Here is a 22,500-nt window from a genome sequence, read left to right as displayed (position 1 = left end):
CAAGGGAACCAAAAAAAAGGAAGAAGGGGGAGGAAGAAAGAGGGGAAAGAGGGAAGAGGGAAAGAGGGAAAAGAAGGAAAAGAAAGGGGAGGGGAGAGAGAGAGGAAAAGGGGGAAAAGAAAGGAAAGGGGGAAAGGGGGGGAAAGAAAAAAGAGGGAAAAAAGGGGAAAAAAAGGGGGAAAGGGAAAGGAAAGGGGAAAGGGGGTGAAAAGGGGGGAAGGGGGGGAAAAAAGGAAAGGAGGAAAAAGGGGGGGAAAAAAAAAAAAAGGGAGGGGGGGAAAGAGGGAAAAAAAGGGAAAAAAGGGGGAAAGAAAAGGGGGAAAGGGGGAAAGAGGAAAGAGGGAAAAGAAGAAAGAAAAGAAAAAAGGGAGGAAAAAAAGGGGAAAAAAAGAAAGAGGGAAAGAGGGAAAGGGGGAAAAGAGGAAAAAAAGGGAAAAGGGAAAAAGGGAAAGAGAGAAAAAACAAATACCCGGGGAAACCCGAAAAAGAGAAAGGGGGAAAAAAAATGGGGAAATTAAAAAGGGGAAAAAGGGGAAATAACGGACAAAGAAAGGGAAAGGAGTAACCCCGGGGGCCCAGAAAAACCCCAAACACAAAAAAAATAGCTTCACCCATTATTTAAAACCCGGGGCCCTGAAAACACCCCCGATGTCACCAGCGCGCCCGCAAACCCAACATCCCGGGTTACCCCAAACTCCAAACCCACAAAAAGCTTTTCCCCTCTCTACCAAAAAGCGAAATTTAACGTCCTTTCTTTCCTTTGGGGCCGGGCCCCCTTTCCCCCCCCTTCCCCCACCCCCCCCCTTTTTTAACGCTTTTCCCGTCACCTGAAACACCTTTCCCCTCAACGGGTTTCCCAACCCCATGGGGAGGCTTCCCCGAAACCCTATCATTACGAGAGGTTTAGAAAAAACAAAAAAAAAAAACGACTCGCCAATACATCCCAACCCCAGTTTCGGGAAAATTGAACCCGTCAGATAGGCCTAAATTCTTTTTTAAAAAATCGGTTCGCCACTGCGGGCTGGGTTTCAGAGAAACGGGTCACCAAAACCCTGGGGGAGCATTTTCCCGCTTAAACCCTTTCCCCCCCCCCCTAAAGCCTCTTTCCTGACAGATATACAAACGGGTTTTTGGGAGATTAAAAAACTCCCGGTGGGGGCCCCAAAAAACCCCGGCTCCTTTTTTGGCCTCTCACCCGGAAAAAACCCCCAACCATAAAAATTCCCTCCCCACCCCCGAAAGGTTAAAACGTGTTTCTCTACGCCCAGAACACGATTTCGGACTGAAGAACATGTAGTTCGAAAAAAAAGACTATAAAATCAAACTCTTTTACCACAGAAAAAAGAGACATTAGTTATACCCACTCTTGAACCATAAAAAATTGCATAAAAAATAATTTTACTTTCCCGAATCTTCTTATTAGGTTTATATCCAAGCCAACACATTCTCACGATACGAAGGAATAACACAAGGAGGTGACCGGAAGATCCCAGACGCCCGACTGTGAACCCTGAGGTTGTCTTGCGCTGACGAGACAAGAGTCAGCCACGCAAGATGAAGCTTTTTCCTGTTCATTGCCGGACGGAGGCTGATATATGCCGTTTTTCTTTTCTGGGAGAGAGCGAAAGTGGGGGAATGGATGAGAGAGAGAGAGAGAGAGAGAGAGAGAGAGAGAGAGAGAGAGAGAGAGAGAGAGAGAGAGAGAGAGAGAGAGAGAGAGAGAGAGAGAGAGAGAGAGAGAGAGCAGGAGAGAGACAACAGACAAGAAATACGGGCACAAAGCAAACTGCATGGCGGCTTAATGTTTACTCATAAAACAACTTTTATAAGTTAGCCCACACCATACGTCAAGCTTATCACCACAACCGTCATCATCATCTTTATATCAGGTATCAGAACTTCACTGAAACACAAATCCCCAGGGAGTACACGAACAGTTAACCGAGCGTGTGTGGCGCCAGCGTACTTACAACCGGCACCACAACCACAACCAAACCACGGATCCTCGTTTCCTTATCGCATCTGGCCACTTACGGTGTTGGCCATGTCACTGTCCGTTGCCCTGCCACCTCACATGCACCCATCCCTCCTTCGGTTACTAATTATAGTGCCTGATTATTAATTTTTCATTTCATCAGTCCCCGCTTTTACGTAAAATGGTGCAGCCGTATTTATCGGTGACGCAAAGATTTTGGCGTCCATTTGAAGTATCCTTTAAACTTGTAATCTCCGGTGAAGTAGAGAAATGGGGGAGTTGAACCAGAATAAAAAAAAAACTTAAAAAACGCCACAGCATGACACTGAGCATACTCGTGTAAAAAGGCGCTCCACTTTATTCAGCAAGGTCGGCTGGGCTAAGACAGGTCTTTGTTTGCCTGCCTGCTACACGTTTCCCTCTCTTAAACCTTTTAAAATGACAGCATAAATACAGATTCGATCAACATCCTTCGTAAAACTGATCCAGAATCAATAAAAGAATAAAATCCTAATTCCCCAACAGCGATACGACCCGTTTTCTCGTGATCCCCGTCGTGAAATGCCACAAAAAATAAACCCAGTCAACGCACGCACGATGCCGCTCCCGACCGTATCGCAGCCATTACCTCATCAAGAAGGCAGCGAGGAACGACCCCTTCACTCAACCCAACCCCCCCGCCAATGCCCTCTCCATCACTCTACCCCAACTAAACCACCATTTGTCATACCCTCAATGTCTAAGTAATCCGACACGCTAAAACGAGCCTTCAGTAAGACGAGGTGGTTTGGCTGGATCCCCCCCCCCCCCCTCCCAGGAAAAGGGATTAAATGGCCATTAACGAATTAAGCGCACTCTGGCGAAGGGTATGATTGGGCTTCGTTCACCTTAGGAAGAACTTCGGGTGGGGATTCCTCGGCCGCTCGACCAAGCCCGTTCCCCCTTGGCTTTAAGGAGACTCACGGATGTCTTTACAGATACCCAGGTATTTATTGAAGAAAAGGAGGATCATATTTATCATCAAACGTGAACGACAAACCTACAGAAGTAAATGGTAAGGTAAGGAACCCAGGTAAGGGTGTGGGTGTGGAGAGCAGGTATCAGAGCAGTTTCGAAAAGGGAAATGGAAATGGAAAACGTGTAATTGCAAGAGACATGACCTTCGTTCTGAATCTTAGACTGAAAAGAAGATCACATATTGACACTTCTATTAACACCACAGATATATCCTCGCTTTCGGTTCAATGACAACCGAAACTATCAATGTAATACGTTCGCTACACTGCAAGGTGCACGAGAGAGAGAGAGAGAGAGAGAGAGAGAGAGAGAGAGAGAGAGAGAGAGAGAGAGAGAGAGAGAGAGAGAGAGAGAGAGAGAGAGAGAGAGAGAGAGAATGAAAGAGAGAGAGAGAATGAAAGAGAGAGAGAGAATGAAAGAGAGAGAGAATGAAAGAGAGAGAGAGAATGAAAGAGAGAGAAAGAATGAAAGAGAGAGAGAGAATGAAAGAGAGAGAGAGAAAAGAGAGAGAGAGAGAGAGAGAGAGAGAGAGAGAGAGAGAGAGAGAGAGAGAGAGATAGAGATAGAGAGAGAGAGAGAGATAGAGAGAGAGAGAATGAAAGAGAGAGAGAGAATGAAAGAGAGAGAGAGAGAGAGAGAGAGAGAGAGAGAGAGAGAGAGAGAGAGAGAGAGAGAGAGAGAGAGAGAGAGAGAGAGAGAGAGTCATTCTGTCAGAGTTAAACAGAGAGAAACTGAAAGACCAAAAGAGAAAGAGATAATTTATCTTAACGCTGAGCACGAGACTCGCCCATCCTCAGCCGACATCTTGGATCTGATCTGGCTATCTGACTCCCGCTGTCCAACCAGACAGTCTCCTCGCTCACTCACGACTTCTATTAACTTTAATAAACTTCGCCAACAGTCGTGACTTGATCTGTGTGCTTGTAATCAATTTCATTATTCTACTAACAGCGCCTCTCCCTGGGACGGCTGGTGATTACAGCGCCGCCGCGGAATGTCCCGAAATCATTAATCTTGAGCATTTTTTTTTGTAGATAAGGAATCGCTTGAATAGTCTCTAAGTAAACAAATAGTTTAGCTTTGACTGTCATTGTGAGTTAATCATATCCATCAACATCGCATGCTGCATTACCTATAAGATTGTAGTGCTGAAGTTCGAAGGAAAAAGCTGATTTGAGTCATATGGTTATAGCTATGCCACTGTGGCCTTTTTATTGTATATTCTAGAGGAAAAAAAACATTCATTATGCTTTAGAAAATACATAGAGGACTATGACAAAATTAAAATGATATGATTTCTCATTCTCTCGGGTGGAAATAAAGTCTACGCTATGTTTAAAAAGTGGGATTTCTGCGAGTTACTGAAGTCGGAGTCGGGACATATTTACCGACTCCGACTTCGACTTCGCAACACCGAATTCCTTCCGACTCCGACCCTACGACCTCACAGCCCTGCATGCCATCATCAACTAGCACAACTAAGGAAGTATTTTGACGAAGTGGGTCGAGAAGTCTCCATTTTCTGTTTTTAATATTTTTTTGCCTGACGTCTTCTTTAAATACTTTTTTTTTTTTTAAAGTTTTCATGAGGCGGGACATATGCTAAACACATGCTAGTTGCTCTTCATGGTCATTTGGCAGATGGAGGATCAACGCAGGCTTCCTTATAAGAGAAGCAAAATAAAATGGATACCCCTAAAAAAAATAGTACTAGAGAAAATTAGATTTTTTTTTGTAGCAAAGATGAATGATGAAAATGGAAGATGTGTAGGAAAGTAAAATAAAAATAATAATAGAAAAATAATGATTACAAAAAATGAAAAAAACAGAAAGAGAAAGGAGGAAAACATTATGGTTACTACTACTACTACTACTACTACTACTACTACTACTAATAATAATAATAACAATAATAATAATAATAATAACAATAATAATAATAATAATAATAATAAAACACTTGGGGTAAGGATCTCAGAAGCAAGCCATGACGCCCACGGTAATATCAAGGATTACACGGCCATGCAAATATTTACACAAAGGGAGGAGATTAAGGTCGAGATGAGGGATCATGGGGCGATGGGGGGCGGGGGGGGGGGGGGTGCCATACGCCAGTTCATAACCATGAGTTTATAGCGGCCGGGCTGGCGTCGCCTCGGGCACGTGGTACGCATGTGGGAGTAGATCCATATGTGCCTATATACTTCGTTTATACAGTGTATCCTTATAAATAAATGAATATCATATATATATATATATGTATGTATGTATATAAATAATATATATATATATATAATATATATATGCATATACACATATATGTATGCACACACACACACACACACACACACACACACACACACACACACACACACACACACACACACACACACACACACACACACACACACACAAACACACACACACACACATATATAGAGAGAGGGAGAGAGATGTAGCAAGAGTGAAGGAGATGCAGGTGGAGGTATACGTGGGCAAGACAAGTGCTGATGCTTGAGTGGCTCGAAGGCGAGGTGAGAGAGAGGTAGAGAGAGAAAGAGAGAGAGAGAGAGAGAGAGAGAGAGAGAGAGAGAGAGAGAGAGAGAGAGAGAGAGAGAGAGAGAGAGAGAGAGAGAGAGAGCGAGAGAGAGAGAGAGAGAGAGAGAGAGAGAGAGAGAGAGAGAGAGAGAGAGAGAGAGAGAGAGAGAGAGAGAGAGAGAGAGAGAGAGAGAGAGAGAGGAAGGGAGAGGAAGGAGTGAAATACAACGAAAAAGAATCGTTATAAAGAGGCTAGAGACGGGGAGAAACGGACGAAAGGCGTGAAAAAGAACAAAAAAGCATCAGACTAAAGAGACAAAACAATCGAATCCTCCTTTTTTCCCTTCAATCCCTTATAAACACCGAATCCAACCCCCTTCTTATCATTCTAAGCCCCATTTAACCCCACGGCAAAACCCCATTGAGAACTCGCGTGACCTTCGGCACCAGCAGGAAGTTCTTACGACATTCTGAGACCTCCTTAAGGGCGCTTGGAGCCTGACGCGGACACCTCGAAGCCCCTAAGCCTCCGGTCGGTACTTTGATGGCCTCGTTTTAAGAGTTTATTGGGGGTCTGTTTGGATAGAGCTTGCTTATATCAACATCGCTAGTAGTTCAACGTTTCGAAAGCTTATGTCAATGCCAAAGATTATTGATTGATAATGGTGTTGTTGAAATTTGTATTCACCTGTTTTTTATCCATAAAATAATTATAATTTTTATTAGTAATACTACTCATATTATTGTTATTATCATCGTCATTATTAATATGAATTTTGTATTATCAATATAATTTTCACTTTTATTATTAAATTTATATCATTATAATTATAATAATAATAATTATTATTATTATCATCAATATTATTATTATTACTACTACTATTATTATCATGCTCATTATCATCATCATCATCACCATTACTATTATCTTTATCATTTCATCTATCCTTTCAACTGCACATCCCATTATTTTCCCCAACAGAGAATAATAATCACATTTAAGATAGCATATGTATTAAAAAAAAAGCCCTTCAATTTCGTCCCAAGATAAGCATGAGCATCAGAGCCCTCTAGCGAATGGGAAACGAGGTGCCAGAGACTTCAATGGACACGCACACACAACCATCCTTCAGTCCACACCCACCTTCGTCGGGGGCATCTGCGTCCGTTCCTGCGGCGCCAGATATCTAACCAGACCGCTTCGCACCCATTCGTCTACAGTGAATACGACCGGCAGGAGCGTCTGATGGCTACACTCGCTAAGCTTCCCGAGCTGCTCCGATGCGGGGAATAATAATGCACGAGCAAGCCTCTTCCAATTATGCATCGTGTCCAAGTACTAGACATATTCCTCCGTATAAGGGGCGGGGTATGTAACGCGCGGCTCTTCAAGGCGTCGGGGAACACTGGCCTGGCGGGAGGGCGGCCATGCGAGCAGACGCGGCTTTTTTGCGAAATTAATCAAACGCTTTTCCTCGAGTTTTTATTAAAATCCGATGATGGTAATGCTTCCTTTTTTTTAAACAACCTCTCATAAGGGAACACTAAAGCTATTGAATAAGAAAAAATCTAAAGCGAAGTCTCTGTTTGACTACAATGACGACAGTTATGCAAATGTAACCTTAGAGTATTTCTTTCACGACAGTAAGACGCGTCAACACCAGCCAGCGCTCCCGGCAACCACAATACCTCGACTCCAAAGTCATGAACTCCTACAGCCATTCATGTCTACGAAACAGGTACTAAATTATCAAGCACTTTAACTAAAAGACGTTATATTACTTTATTATAATGCGACGAACCCCCCTCCCCTCTAAATAAATAAAACAAAGGCCACAAGTGAAAAGGAACACTCACCACAATGACGCCACTGCGACTTGTCACCGACGCGCCGAACCACTGCATGCTCTTGTTGTCGACTTGTCTTCCAGCTTCCCAGTGGTTGCCTAAAGGAAGAGACGATTTGATAATGCCCCATGGTAATGCTGGCATCACATATTAATATGCACACACACACACACACACACACACACACACACACACACATATATATAGTAGGTAATATTGTGACAATATCTCTCTCTCTCTCTCTCTCTCTCTCTCTCTCTCTCTCTCTCTCTCTCTCTCTCTCTCTCTCTCTCTCTCTCTCTCTCTCTCTCTCTCACCACCTCTCTCCCAATACATAAAAAAATGCCCGGCTCCTTTTGCACTCCGTAGCGACTTACCAGTGGTATCGAAGGGTATGGGGTCGCAGTCGTCGGGGATGTCGGGTCGACACTTGTACACGGCGCCCCCTCGTTCGACGTCGGGCTGGAAGGTGCTGGCTTCAGGGGCGCCAACCAACACCCTGGAAGAGGAAAGGTAATGAGGGTTAATTACGGCTGCTGTTGGCCCTTATGGAAGAGGAATTGCATTTATGGATAATACTTGATGGTTTAGAAAGAAGAGAATGTGTTAATATAAAAGCATTTATAATGGTTATCTTCCCCATTAGATGTTGCATGCAATTTTGCGACTTGGCTAAAAATCTAAGTTTTACAGACGGTGTGTGAATGTTACAGACCCACAGATTAAAAAATAAACACGAACAAACACAACAAAAGAAAGAAAGGATAAGGAAAAAACAGAGAGCGAGAGAGAGAGAGAGAGAGAGAGAGAGAGAGAGAGAGAGAGAGAGAGAGAGAGAGAGAGAGAGAGAGAGAGAGAGAGAGAGAAAAAAAAAAGAGAAAGAAAAGAAAAGAAAATGAGGGTAAAAAAAAAAAAAAAAAAACGTTCCGAATTCGCCTGTTGCCGAAAGGGACTAAAGAAACGGTCGCGGGCTAAAGGTCAGGAGTCACGTGGCCACTTGGACTTTTGTTTACATTGTGCGCCCAACGTATCAAGCACCCTCCCCTCCTCCTCCCCCCTCTCTCCTCTCCAATCCACTCACCCCCCACCTCCTCCCTCCCCTCAGTACTTCAAGCTGGAAAAATACAGATCAGCAGGTAAGGCGGTTATATTTGAAAAAAAATATATATAACTAAAAGTATATATAGCCTAGTAGATATTTTTAAAAAAATATATAAGAAAATATAAGCCACATATAGGATAAATGTAAATTCTTATCAACCATAAAAAGAAACATAATTGAATTTCCACATCATTTATCATCATCCATAACCCATTTCTTTACAAAGGAAAATACAAAAAAACTTGAACTTGAGGTTTAGAGTGTTGGCTGACACAAGCAACACCTCATACGGTCTCCCTCGAGCCCTGTGGAGTAGCGGCTATGAGGACACTCGCCAACATAACTCAGATAAGGGACCATCAGAAATATCCCTTGATGCGCCGTGTTGCACCGCGCTATGAGACACGTGCAACACCTAACATGCAACATTCAGGGAGAGGCAGTTATGTGTACAAGGGGGTCTCTGTATGTTTTCGGAATCTCAACCAATGATTCGAGTATGCAGACTCGACAAGCTGCCTTAAGACTTTTAATTAGGTCGGGAGAAGCCGGCTGCTTGATTAAGGTGTGCGGGCGAGTGTCATGTATCTGCCTGTTTCTGTATTTTTTATCTTTTCTTTCTCCCTCTCTCTCTCTCTCTCCCTATTTGTCTATCTGTATCCATACCTATCCATCCATATATCTATATATGAAAACACACACACACACACACACACACACACACACACACACACACACACACACACATATATATATATAGAGAGAGAGAGAGAGAGAGAGAGAGAGAGAGAGAGAGAGAGAGAGAGAGAGAGAGAGAGAGAGAGAGAGAGAGAGAGAGAGAGAGAGAGAGAGAGAGAGGAGAGAGAGGAGAGAGAGGAGAGAGAGGAGAGAGAAAAGAGAGAGAAGAGAGAGAAGAGAGAGAAGAGAGAGAAGAGAGAAGAGAGAGAAAAGGGAAAAGAGAAAAGAGAAAAGAAGTGAGAAAAGAGAAAAGAGAAAAGAGAAAAGAGAGAAGAAGAATCAGATCGAAGCAGACCAGGCCCCACATCACATCCTGGAATAAAAGCCACACAGCCAGACGGATGGGCACCCCTCCCCCTTCGCCCCCCCCACCTTCGCCCCGCCCCCCCCAAGCCTGGCGTCACTGGCGGGCACTCCCACGGGCGCTGTGTGGTCACCGCTCAGTTCTGCTTGTCACTGTCGGGTTAGAAGGTCGCCACCCCATCCTTTCTTTGCACAGATACTTTCTAATTTATGACGCGTAATTAATTGGAAGGGAAACGTGGATCTTCATTTGCGGAGACAATGGAGCGGGCGTGTCTGTGCATGTGAAGTTAAGATAACAATTACTGATTTTTTTGTTGTTAGTTTATCATGTCTCTGTCTCGGCCTCTCTCTCGTATGTGTGTGTGTGTTTGTGTGTGTGTGTGTGTGTGTGTGTGTGTGTGTGTGTGTGTGTGTGTGTGTGTGTGTGTGTGTGTGTGTGTGTGTGTGTGTGTGTGTGTGTGTGTGTGTGCGTGCGTGTGCGTGCGTCTGTGCGAGCGTTGTACTAAGAAAGTGCTTTCAAATTCCTCTGAAGACACGGGGCAGAACAGTCTCATTCTCGACCACTAAGCGTAGAACCCGGACGAGAAAAGCAATTTCCAAGCACATCACAGGAACGACCGACGCTGCTGGACCCAAAGCACGCAAATTCTCCCCTCCTCCCGCGCCCCACGAGCAGTCAGGTCAGTCGGCGGGCAACATATGCAGTTTTTATTATCCCTCATAAACATGTTAGCCTCCGTGGGGTTTAGGGTTTGCCGGCGCTGTTCACGCTACTTAAATCACTCGCCAAGAGACGTAAAATCGGTATGACTCTATCAGCTAATTCGAATTAAAATCTTGTCTCTTTAATTTCCCATCGAGACTAAAGAATCGCTTGTGTCAAACAAAATCTATTTATAATATTATTGTAGATCATAGATGAACTTACGTCAAACAAATTCTATTTATATTATTGTAGATCATATATATGTTAAATAAAAATCTAATTCATAAGAATACCATCACTTTGTCTTTCAGGAATAATCTCACTTTAGAAAATTTATTATTCAAACCAGACGTAAATAAAGCTTTTTTCCCGACCTACATTTAACCTGCCAGCCAACAGCCCACTAACCACTACGTCCCAAAAATTCCTAAATGATATGACGGAGAAGTCCTCCCTTGGAACCCCCTCCCCCTCCTCTCCCCTCTCCCCTCTCCCCCGTCCCTCTTCCCCTCCTCCTCCTCTCCCCTCATCCCCTCCTCCTCCTCTCCCCTCATCCCCTCCTCCTCCTCTCCCTTTCCCCTCCTCTCCCCCTCCCCTTCCCCTCCCCTGTCCCTTTCCCCCTCCTCTGTCTCCCCCTCCCTCCCCCAGTCGCCCCGCTCTATCATTATATAACGCAGCGATAAATTCATATTCACGCCAGGATAATGACGATGGCGGCGGAGACTGACCCGAGGCTACGCGGCGGGAGCGCGTTTCCTCCGGCCTGGATTAGAAAGCTGGGTCCCGGATGAGCCTTGTCTTATCAAGGCAGATTGTCAAAATTATGGGGATAAAAATAATAATAATAAAGGAAAGGAGAAATAAAATTGAAGGTGTGTGTGTTTGTGTGTGTGTGTGCGCGTGCGTGTACATATATGTATGTATGTATATATATATAATTTTTTTTTTTTTTTTTTTTTTTTTATAATGCATAACCTTTTAAATCCATGAAAATCTACATCAAATATCAGCCCTCCCTGTACTACCCAAGAGACGCGTGATCAGCGAAAGCACCCGGGAACGAGACAACAGTTACGCGAACGAAGGACCCCATTACATATGCGAACGCGCTCAGCTACAACCATTTACTAGAAGATCACGAGCAGTTACTTCGCCGATTAGTCACTTAGGGAAAGGGGGCCTCGCGTTGCCATCACAGGAACGAGGGGTGAAATATGGAATTTTCGTCTGGGGAAAATGAAAGCACTTTAAACGCGCCCGGAGGTGGAGAGAGAGATACGGAGGAATGGGCCAGGTGCGAGAGGGCATGTCGGGTACCTAGGGTTGGGTATCTTGTTGGGTTTTTGCGCCGTATGTTTAATTGGAGTTAAAATAATTATTGACTTTATAAACACGGATTCATAAATCCTGGCTACACAAGCATGCAAGCATACTGATGCGTACTCATATACTTTCTCTTTCTCTTCCTCTTCATCTGTTTATCTCTCTCTGTGTGTCACTCACTCATTCACACACACACACACGCACACACAAAAACAAATAAACACACGCACACACAAAAACAAATAAACACACGCACGCACGCGCACTGTAAATAAGCCCAAGAGCCCAAATTTCCTACTAAGTGGACAACAGAGAATGCGTGATTAAAGCTAATATTTGTATGCAAATTTCCCCGACCCCCCGAAGGAGAATCCCGCACTCAGGTTACGCGCCTCTTCTCTTCTTTCCACAAAAGCCATCTTCTCGTTAACCTCATTCCGTTTCTTCGTTTTTCCCTCTCCTCTTCGCCATTATTAGAATCCTCATTATATATCCCTCATCACAAACGCTATCTGTCTTGTCTATCGCGTCTGGCTCAATAGGCTTTCCCTGACCTCCGCCCTTCCCCACTCGCTTATAATCAGAACACTTGTACGTTCTGCTTGAGATTGGCTAAATCATTAAGCTAATGAAGACTGCTGAACGAACGGCTGTGTCCGCTTGCATAATGTGGTCACGACTGCTAGACAGGACGAGGCTGAAACAGGACTAATTCTATTTTTTTTTCTTCCAAACTTAGGCCTATACCACCTTGCACGAGAAATTTTATTGCGGAAGGGAAGAAAGGCCGTTTTAATAAAGACCGGTCTGTGAAACGTGTAACATCATCTCTACAGATGAGATGCGTGATGCGATAATGGTATTATGGTGCTATTAGCATATGTAAGCCTATACACGTAAGGCATTCGAAAATGATAACACTCATGTCTAAAACGCCGACAAATAGTGGCGGATAATAGATAATAGCGGTGCTGCAAGGAAATGTCACAGCATTAACAAAGCTATGAAGGTTATATGAAAGCATAGACGTTAAAACAACAACATCTAAAATATATTTCTATGAGTTACAGTCAGGGCGACTAAGACATACGGTGGGTTTAGATTAATAAAGTTTCGACAATGACATCAGCAATTACATCATAAGAAAAACACACTATGGCATGAAACAAGTTCTTGTGGTAGTAACAACTCACAGGCGACCTCGACGAGTAAACAAACAAACGCGTGTCCCTCCCGCCGACGCCGTTGTAATTTATCACGAAAGCGCCATCTTTGTCCCGACGCTGTGTTGTGTTTCCAACCCGGACCAGAGGCAGGCCCACGCCGGGACCGGGACACCCTAGCACTACCAACACACCTTCCATGCTTAGGTATTCATCACCCACGGCGCCCCGTGTCCACCGTGCGGCACCATCCCCCACTCGCCTGTCACCGCCGCAAGGGAAAAGGGCAAAACATTATACACATCCGCACGAATTGCGTGAAATGCACGGCAGAAGAAATGCTTAGCAGCCACTAAGGGAAGCCCGGGATATTTTCGACTACATCGCATATCCTGGAGTAAAAACGGAGGAATTCGCAACAGCTGCGGCGGCGGCAGCCCGGGCATCCTGGAGATGTACCCTCCCGCCCACCCCTCCCACTGGTCAACTCCTAGGGTTATAGTGGCGCTCGCACGACCACCACATCTTTACCTTTGCCTGTGGGAGGTGGTCACTCCTATCTTGTCATCGCTGGCATCATGGGGTCAACAATTCGCGGTTTAGACCAATATAACGTCTCGTTGGCTCTGACTATAACTACAACTATAACCATGCTTTGAGATCTGCAACAGTGAAACCTAATAACTCTCCGTGCAAGGCCTTTTTGTGCGGAGAATGTAGCAGGGTGTTCATGATAACACTCGTGTGATACTCTCACTGAGAAGCAGCGTTTGAGATTTTAACACATCGCATCAATATTGTTATTCACAGACACTAACATGGAACTTAGACTACATCAAGCCGATACAAAATGCAAACCCAAATTATCATAAATCAACTAATTAACATGTCTGTAAAAAGTCAATCAGATACAAGAGAAACTACCCATAGAGGCAGAGCACCCTGCTTGTTCGAAGGTTCCCATGTGCAGAGGTTAGTTGGTCGTCCTCCCCCTGACTGTCACAGGGATGGTGTCAAGGTTACTGGTGCTTCTACCCAGATCTGCTCAGTCGCTCACGACTGATATAAACACTGCTGAAGGTTGTCTAATCAGTTGCTTACAGTTGGTTCGTCCAAATTTGGCGACTATATATTAAGGTACATGATAAGAATGTAAAGGGCCTTTTTCCACTCTAAATGCAGTAATCGACACAGACTCGACTGTCCTTGATGACGAACGCAGTCGAACCTGCAGGCACTCGGCAGACAAACCGGTGTGTTTGTGAACAACCCTTGCTTTATGTCGTGGATTCTCCTAGAAAACTTGTGGTATAAACCTAAAAGTGATGGAACTTCCCCATTTCAAATGACACGAACTGCAATTCAACTCGATAATTCAAAAATATAGAAAAGAAGTCACCAGCAGCGGCTCATCTTTCATTGGTAGCCATACGTGTGTCAGAAGCCAATGAATATTAAAAAGGAATGATCGATTTTGGATAAAAGTAATACAGAAGTTAACAGATAATATTTACAGTGACTTTAATGTACATATATGAATGCTTCATAAGAAATTAGCACATAAGTTATTCATCCCTATGAATATTACATGGCGATTCTTTTGTAGAGGAATTCGAAACAGGCAGTGCCTCTAAATATAGAGAAATTATCACTCTTCCCGAGAAATAAACCGAGTTACCTATCAGATAACATTCACAAAATGGCATCTTCAGCTGAAACTGCTTCGGAAGAAAACTTTCGTTACATGTATTTGTATTTGTTATAGATGTGTATATGTATATATATATGTATATAAATATATGTATGTATGTATGTATGTATGTATGTATGTATGTATGTATGTATGTATGTGTGTGTGTGCACATACACACACACACACACACACACACACATATACATACACACACACACACACACACACACACACACACACACACACACACACACACACAAGCACATACAAATACACACACACACACACACTCGCGCGCGCGTGCACACGCACGCAAAACAACAACGACACACACACACACATATATGTATGTATGTATGTATATATATACATACATATATACACATATATATGTATAGACGACAGTGAACTGCTATAAAGCAACTGCTATAAAGTTTGCTAAAAAAAAAAAAAAGTGTAATTCTTAGTCGGATAACACGCTACATGTCTTAGTAACAAAACTTAAGCTACCTCCTACACCTCTTGGCATACACCGACTGTCCTCTACACAAGTGCTAGAAATTATCGTCCTACGAACTGCAGCGACAGAACGGCCTCCTTTCGGCAAAACTTAATGATCACCTGATGTGGTCTTGGTGTGTCTGGAGAACCTCTTGACCGAGAAGGATCCATTACACGGTTACCACACCACCTTCGTCTGGTAATGGTCAGCAAGAACTCTGTACGAAACTGCGTCTTCTGTTTAACTTAGTGTTCCCTCGAGTTAGTTGAGAATACTATACAATATGTTAGAAACGCATGGGTGACCAGACCGTATAATGGCTCTAGGTTATACCCTTCACGACCCGGGTCTCAGAATTGAGAAAATATATACAATTATATTCTACAGAACCCAGATAATGATATGCCTATGATAAATAAAAACAAAAACACTCCGCTATAAATGAAATACAACAGGCATGTTAATTCAGAACCAATAACTGATGTGACAGACATAAGCCCAGCATTCGACATACGGCAATTTCTCTTAAAAATGGGCGCGAAGGAAACACCATAGGAAGCAGAGTTGGGGGTCGACGAGATCGGCTTCTGCGAGCATCAGGGGCGAGAGTCAGCCAGCGGGGATGCCGGGGAGGGGGAATAATTTGCGTTACTGAGCCAACCCTGGACACTTTTCTCTCTCTCTCTCTCTCTCTCTCTCCCCCCCTCTCTCTCCCTCTCTCTCTCTCTCTCTCTCTCTCTCTCTCTCTCTCTCTCTCTCTCTCTCTCTCTCTCTCTCTCTCTCTCTCTCTCTCTCTCCTTACCCTTATCGCTATACAAAGACTTTTACGAAGGCCTACATGAATTACGATGAAACAGAAAAGCTACTGGTGATACGGCGGATTACCTTGTGATCTTGCTGGGTGGATGAATAAAGATGAAGCAGCGTGTACAAGATTAAGAAAGGAATTAGAAATACATTGCGACAAGTAGGCCTATTGAAATATTGATAACTGTGACTAGAAAGGAATTACATTGCGACAAGTAGGCCTATTGAGATATTGATAACTGTGACTAGAAAGGAGAAAGTCTTTTTTAACAACAAATCATTACTGTTGTTAAGAATCCGACTTACTTCATTACCACTTGTTTCAAATTCATAGAAAAAGTATTTGTTTTTGAAAGGAATTCATCAAATGGCAATGTCCTACGTAAAGAAAACAAGACAATGTTGAATTCACTTAGCATAGCATTCACAAAAAAAAAACGCGTTTACAATGAACAAAGAACATTGTGAAAAGGGAGACCTAACCTCCCAAATACAAATGCACTCTTGAGCACTGTGGCATCCCAGAGTAATTATACGTGGGAACATTTTTTTACACTGTCTGGCACACCGGATGTTGAGAACATGGGCACCCTCTCGCTCCTGATACGAAAGGACGCACCCAAGGCTTGATGATTTTTTTTGAGACAATGACCACTGGCGTCTGTTAATATTCCAGGGTTATTCCGTGCTGTAAAAGTTGACTAGTAACATCCAAAAACGGTAACATACGAATTAACATACATACATAGATACAAGCACGTTCAAACAAACAAACAACCTCCCACCCACCCAAACACACAGAGTAATTCCCCCACACAAATAAAAAAGGTCTTTACAAAGTGCAAACGCAAATAATACACCCCAAAGAGACCCAAATGAAGGCGGACAATGTTGATCAAATAACTGCAGGCAGACTGACCACGCCCCTGACCCATCTCCTTTGAGGCAGCGGCCGCCCCTTCCGCTCATCCCATCACTCACCGACACACGCCCACAAAAGGAATTAATGGCCAGCCTAATACAGTGTGTGGTAATTCATCGTCATCAAGGCCACTGTGATACCCCCTCGTATTCATGACGCACCATGAAAGCATTCTCCCTTTCTTTGGCTGTGTGTCTATCTGTCTGTCTGTTTGATTGCTTGTTTTTTCTTTCGTCTTTCTGTACTTTCTTTGGTCGTTGGCGTATGCACAACACAGTCAATTTAACACACTCTTCAACGATGCCTTTATTAACAATCGTAAAATATCATTACATAATCTTTAAAACACAAACACAAACACAGACATAGACACACACGTACGCACGCGCACACACACACACACACACACACACACACACACACACACACACACACACACACACACACACACGCGCACACACACACACACACCCACACACACACACACACACACACACACACACACAAACACACACACAAACACACACACAGAGACACACACACACACACACACACATACACACACACAGACACACACACACACACACACACACACAGACACACACACAGACACACACACACACACACACACACACACACACACACACACACACACACACACACACACACACACACACACACACACACACACAGACACACACGCACACACACACACACACACACACACACACACAGGCGGACCTTACAGGAAGACCCGAAACCGTGAGGCGGTGAGATTTCAAGGGACGTGACGTGCGCTGTAAACTCGGCGTCTCCTCACCTGACAACACAAATGTAAACAAACACCGTAACTTCCCGTTTTCAGCCTCCCTTTGACAGCAATACGGACCTCTAACTCGTCTAAAACAATAACCATTTCCTAGTTTTGAGAGAGGAAATAATATATATAACTCTACTAGAAATGCCGACGTCTGAAGATAAACATCGTTGTTAAAAATTCAAGGAACCTGAGAAAAAAAAAAAAAAAAAAAAAACATGGGTTGACGGCCGTGTTTTCCGAACAGGTTAATTTACAAGTCAATTAATTTTGTATACGCTTTTTAGCCGGTACTCTACAGCTCCTACGAACTCGTGCTTGATGGCGTGTGGTGAGAGTCGCTTACTAATGAACTACACAACTTTATCCTTCTCTCTCTACTTGTTAACTTGCTATCACCAAAGTTACGCATGGCAATGTATAGGGGCATGGTGAGCCAACAAGGGTCAAATATATACAAGCCTTGCTAGAAAATATGGCAAGAGGTTAAAGGTTAGCTGCCATTAACAATAACCAATTTACACAGTATAGTAGCCTTATATGTTTTATATATATATAACATGGAGATGAATAGACGTTTTATTAAAGGCACACCAAAGGGATGCAAAGAAGTGGCAAGATGGCGCTTTCGGAATAGCCTCTCACACCGTACATGCAAATTACCTCACCTGGACACCCGTATCTCCCCCCGTGATCAGGGCCGCCGATCGTTTGGAGCCAATAAATACACTCTTTTAATTGTGCTGTCGATTGGCGGACAGACACTCGAAGACACTTACAAGATGGGGCTTCTGACTTGTACAAGTTCGCATACTCTCGCTTTACTTTTGATCCCACAGCAGATTTATAGACGTAATTAGCATATTTCCGGGCGTCCGATGAATAGATCTTGCGGTGTCAATGTCGCTTGCTGACTCTTCTTGGACGGCGAGTAATCAGAAGCCATAAAATCCTACGCTTTCAAACGTACCAGAAGGACAATCATGCAAAAGAAGGAAAGGAAAAAGAAGACACCGTGAGAAATAATATACATGTAATTAAAATAAGAGAAGCGAGTCCATTAAACATGGTAATGGAGAGCAGATGCAAAACAGAAAAGTTTGGAAGACGTACGAAACAAAAAAAAAATAATAAGCACAGTCACCAGCTGGCACTACTTCATCATCATTTCGTGCAGTTGCAAATGCAACAGCCTGGGGATATTTACGTCCTGCAACGAGTCGGCAGGGAAGTACACGGCAAAAAAATCATAATTGCCACTCACAAAACACCAAAAGTCTTGCACTACGGCCCACGTCCTCCTTTTCCACTCTCTCTCCCATTCCTCATCCCGGCGCAGTCATTCTACTTCTTGTCAGGTAAGCAAACACTTGCTGCTTCTCATACTGATTGTTATGCGACTGTCTGCAAATCTCAGCGTGCTTGTACCTGTTCTAAGTTTCTCCTAGATATGTGTACAAATAAAGATGTTCATTTACATCACATTTTTAGCACAAAGAAAACAGCAGAAACATTTCAGTGAGTTATAAAGTTCTAAATTACAATCTTATAAGTCGCGCTTTCTCGCGAAACGGTATTGGCTCAGGGTACATGACGTCATCCGAAAAGGCAAAGCTGACTGGCGGGGAGGCAAGGGGCGAGGTCATGACGTCATAGGTGGGGTTGGCTGTGACGTCGCACCTGTTCCAGGAGACAAGGCGCGGAAATGGAAAGTTGCCAGTGACTCCGTGTACCTGGAATGCCTTAAGGTGAGCGGAAGATGGCGATACGGCCGCGCCAAGGTTCCGGAAAGATGCGTCATAGCGTGAGTCACTCCGGGTGGAGATATTTTATTGCGATCTCCAAACAAAGAGTGGCATACCGAATTTAGGCTATCATAGATGACTAAACCAAACCTAGTATCAATGACCAAAATCCTTTACATGCTTTGCCATGGGTCTGTTCTCCTGTTGCAAAGATCTGCAATGAAGTGCAACCAGCACCAGAAAGTAAAACGGCAACTAATGCACCGGGCCCAGTCCACCAGCAGCCCAGCCCCACGTTCAGCGTCGGCGCGATCTGTCTGATGAGGCGATACCAACCCCCGGTTCCTTATTCGCCCGCCGCAGGGCCACCCGAAGTCCTCATATCTTGATTAATGCGAGGAATTAGATGTACAAGGGTCAGGCGAGGGTGATAATTATGCAAAGCGTCTGGGAGCGACAATGAGCCTCAAACACGACGCCTGCCACGGCCGAGACTATCGACTCCGCCTCATTATCAAGGTATCGGACTACCATTAGCAAGATAACAGTCCATTAGAGCTTCTCGCACCTGCCCTTAACTCTGGCCATGCTGGCAATGGCAACGGAGGGAAGTGAAGAATGAGAAAAGGGACACACGAGGATGAAAAGGAGGCAGGAAGGAAGGCAGAGGAAAGGAGAGATTGGGAATATTAGATATCCCATGATTTTTATAACATGAAGATGGTGCCCAATATACTTTTACAATAAAGTTCCAAGCTGGACCGGAGAAGCAGCGGGGAGCACAACTACAACGCGTGAGATGCGGGCAGAAGCAGATATGTTACAACTGTCACTAAGACCCTCCTTTGCACTCTTCACATCCGCGTACTGTCATCCGAAGCCGAACCATCCTCCAAATTGTCTGCAGTGTTTTGAAACTTTTATCATCTACAGAGCAACGTGTAGATAGATTATACGTTTTAGAAACAAGAGCGCATAACAATGAAAGAAAACAAACACGTCATCTTGTTCATATTGAGGATGGGCCAAACACACTGAAGTCAAAGTCGGAGTCGCTATCTAAATTCGGACATGGGTTTGGCCACGCTTGTAATAGAACCTCTTGAACGCAACCCATATAAATCTCGATAAACAATTGACGTATTGGTGTCGGGTTCACGTGCCTTTCATGCGGCTTCCAGCACCGCCAACTATCAGGTTCTGCGGCTGCGTCACGTTTCAGGGTTTCCGCACTCTGGACCCTCCAAAAAAGAACTGGAGAAACTAAAAGAACCTTATGCTAAGTCGTCACTTCCGCAGCCGTTCAACATTGGCAATACGCATCTCGAAGAAAATGCAGGTGGTTGCGAGCTGAGTAAGTTGGCCTTGCAATCTTGAGGGAAAGAAAATTGTGTTATTCTAAACTTCCTTCATAACTACGTCATTGTATTCCTTGCTTTCCGTGTGCGAGGGAAGGAATGGCTAGCGCGAGTTATGTTGAGATGTTCAACTTCAGTCACGATCTCTATGCTAAAGTATTCCTCGCCTTTATCTTACGTCAGATTGGCAAGCTTTTATAACAAGTACCACGATTATTTTTTTTTTCACTTCTCGATTAAAATGAATTAAGAAAAGTATCGCGCAAAATAACGAAAGAGAGAAATGCAAGAAACCCAAAAGAATGGACCTGCTTGGCCTGCTTCCTTCCTCCCTCCCTCCCTCCCTCCTTCCCTCAGTTTGGGGGGGGGGGAGAGGTTTGCCCCACCTGGCGTCTTGTTACAATCATGGTTACGGTCGCTGACGTCACGCTCCCGAGCAGATCTGGTCGCGAGGAGCACGCAGGCGGGGAAGGATCAGATGGAGCCGGGGCAGAGAGAGTCGTCAGGGAGAGTGAAGATGGGAAGTGGGAAGCGAACGAGTGGAAGGAGGCTCAGAGGCGAAGGAGGGAGAGAGGGCTAAGCGAGAAGGGTTAAGACACTTGCCGGGGATCTGCAAGAGTGAAAGAATGAGGCCCCACACACGCCCGCCCGCTCGCCCGTCCCTGCTGCCGTGGACGTGTTGCTGAAAGCGTCGGTGCCTGAGCGATACGTTGGCCAGGAATCACAGGCAGTCATTCGTCCTCCTCAGATCTTTCACCGACGATTATATTTATAATAGTTTCTGCATCCTAGCAGTCATCCCATATAAATATACACTGGTATGCAAATTATCCGTGTCGGGTTATCATACTAATCGCGTTTATTACATTCTGATATAGTACGAAAATGTAATTATATGCAATGCAACAACATAATGTAACATCCATGCCTAACCTAAGCAAAAAAACCTGAGACATGCCCAAGAGCTTATATGTCTAATGGAACAAAAATCACGCACATCTCCAAGCTCTTACGATCAGGCAGCTATCACAAGCGTGTAACACTCAAGACATCATCATGTGCTAGTGTGAGTTAAGAAGACCACGAGGACCTGGCTCTTCTTACACGACACTCGCTTGAACGTGGAGGGGGAGGGGGGGGAGGGGGGAGGGGGGAGAAGACGTTCAATGCCACATTTCCTCTGAGTTCTGCAGGGTCGCACTAGTTTGCGAGAGAGACAATCAGCTGGTGAAAAGGCAAAAAATTATCACATCTCGCAGTTTGGCAGTTTTTCCCATTCGCCCTCAGTGACACGACGCTGACAAGTTAGCGTCGGTGGCACAGCAGTGACGAAAGCCGCAGTGACACAGCTCGATCTCGGTACGGGGTTGGGGCCACAGTGCTGCTTACCTTTACACACTTATACCGCTCGTATTGTAATAAATACTGAAGAAAAGAGTATGCTTATAAACGACCGCGGAATGTGATTCCCACAGGAATGCATTCATCACCCTCTCCATTCTCCTCGGACCATACAAATCCCTTTCTTACATCTCCTTCGCCACGTCACTGTTTTGGATTAGTAATCCCCGACTCTGCGTCATACCAGGTGAGACTCTGGCCCGAGCAATTTCCTAGGTGAATATAATTTCCACTTCCTCTATTACCTCACACAGTATAAAATAATTAATTCGCCCTAGCGCTTGATATTTCGTTCTCTATAGTTTTCTGAGCTGTTATTACGCATATGAAACGATATAAGCGAGCGTCATAATGGTAACAGAAGGTTACACGAACGAGCCTTCGCTCACGGGCAAGGCTTTGTTGATGCCCGAGCCATGTGTCGGGGACTCAGCAAAACCGCAGGCAACTTGCTCCTCCCCATCTGGTAGACAGTTAAGAGACAGAAATAAAGAGAAAAAATCGCGTCTCCGTTCTTCTTGCTCTCTAACCGCGTC

The 22,500-nt window shown here is 44.4% G+C and overlaps 1 protein-coding gene across 1 annotated transcript in view; it reads right to left on the bottom strand.

Annotated features, from left to right (window-relative positions):
* Positions 1–22,500, bottom strand: part of LOC125035058 (integrin alpha-PS2-like) — a 99,571-nt gene that overhangs the window by 69,271 nt on the left and 7,800 nt on the right. The window contains exons 2-3 of the mRNA XM_047627159.1: positions 7,759–7,880; positions 7,391–7,479 (exon numbers count right to left, since the gene is read on the bottom strand). Of these exons, the coding sequence (XP_047483115.1) occupies positions 7,391–7,479; positions 7,759–7,880 (211 nt within the window). The remainder of the gene's footprint in view (positions 1–7,390; positions 7,480–7,758; positions 7,881–22,500) is intronic.

Source organism: Penaeus chinensis, chromosome 19, assembly GCF_019202785.1.
Source record: "Penaeus chinensis breed Huanghai No. 1 chromosome 19, ASM1920278v2, whole genome shotgun sequence".
Classification (NCBI taxonomy): Eukaryota; Metazoa; Arthropoda; class Malacostraca; order Decapoda; family Penaeidae; genus Penaeus; species Penaeus chinensis.
This window is presented reverse-complemented; position numbering and strand designations above follow the sequence as displayed.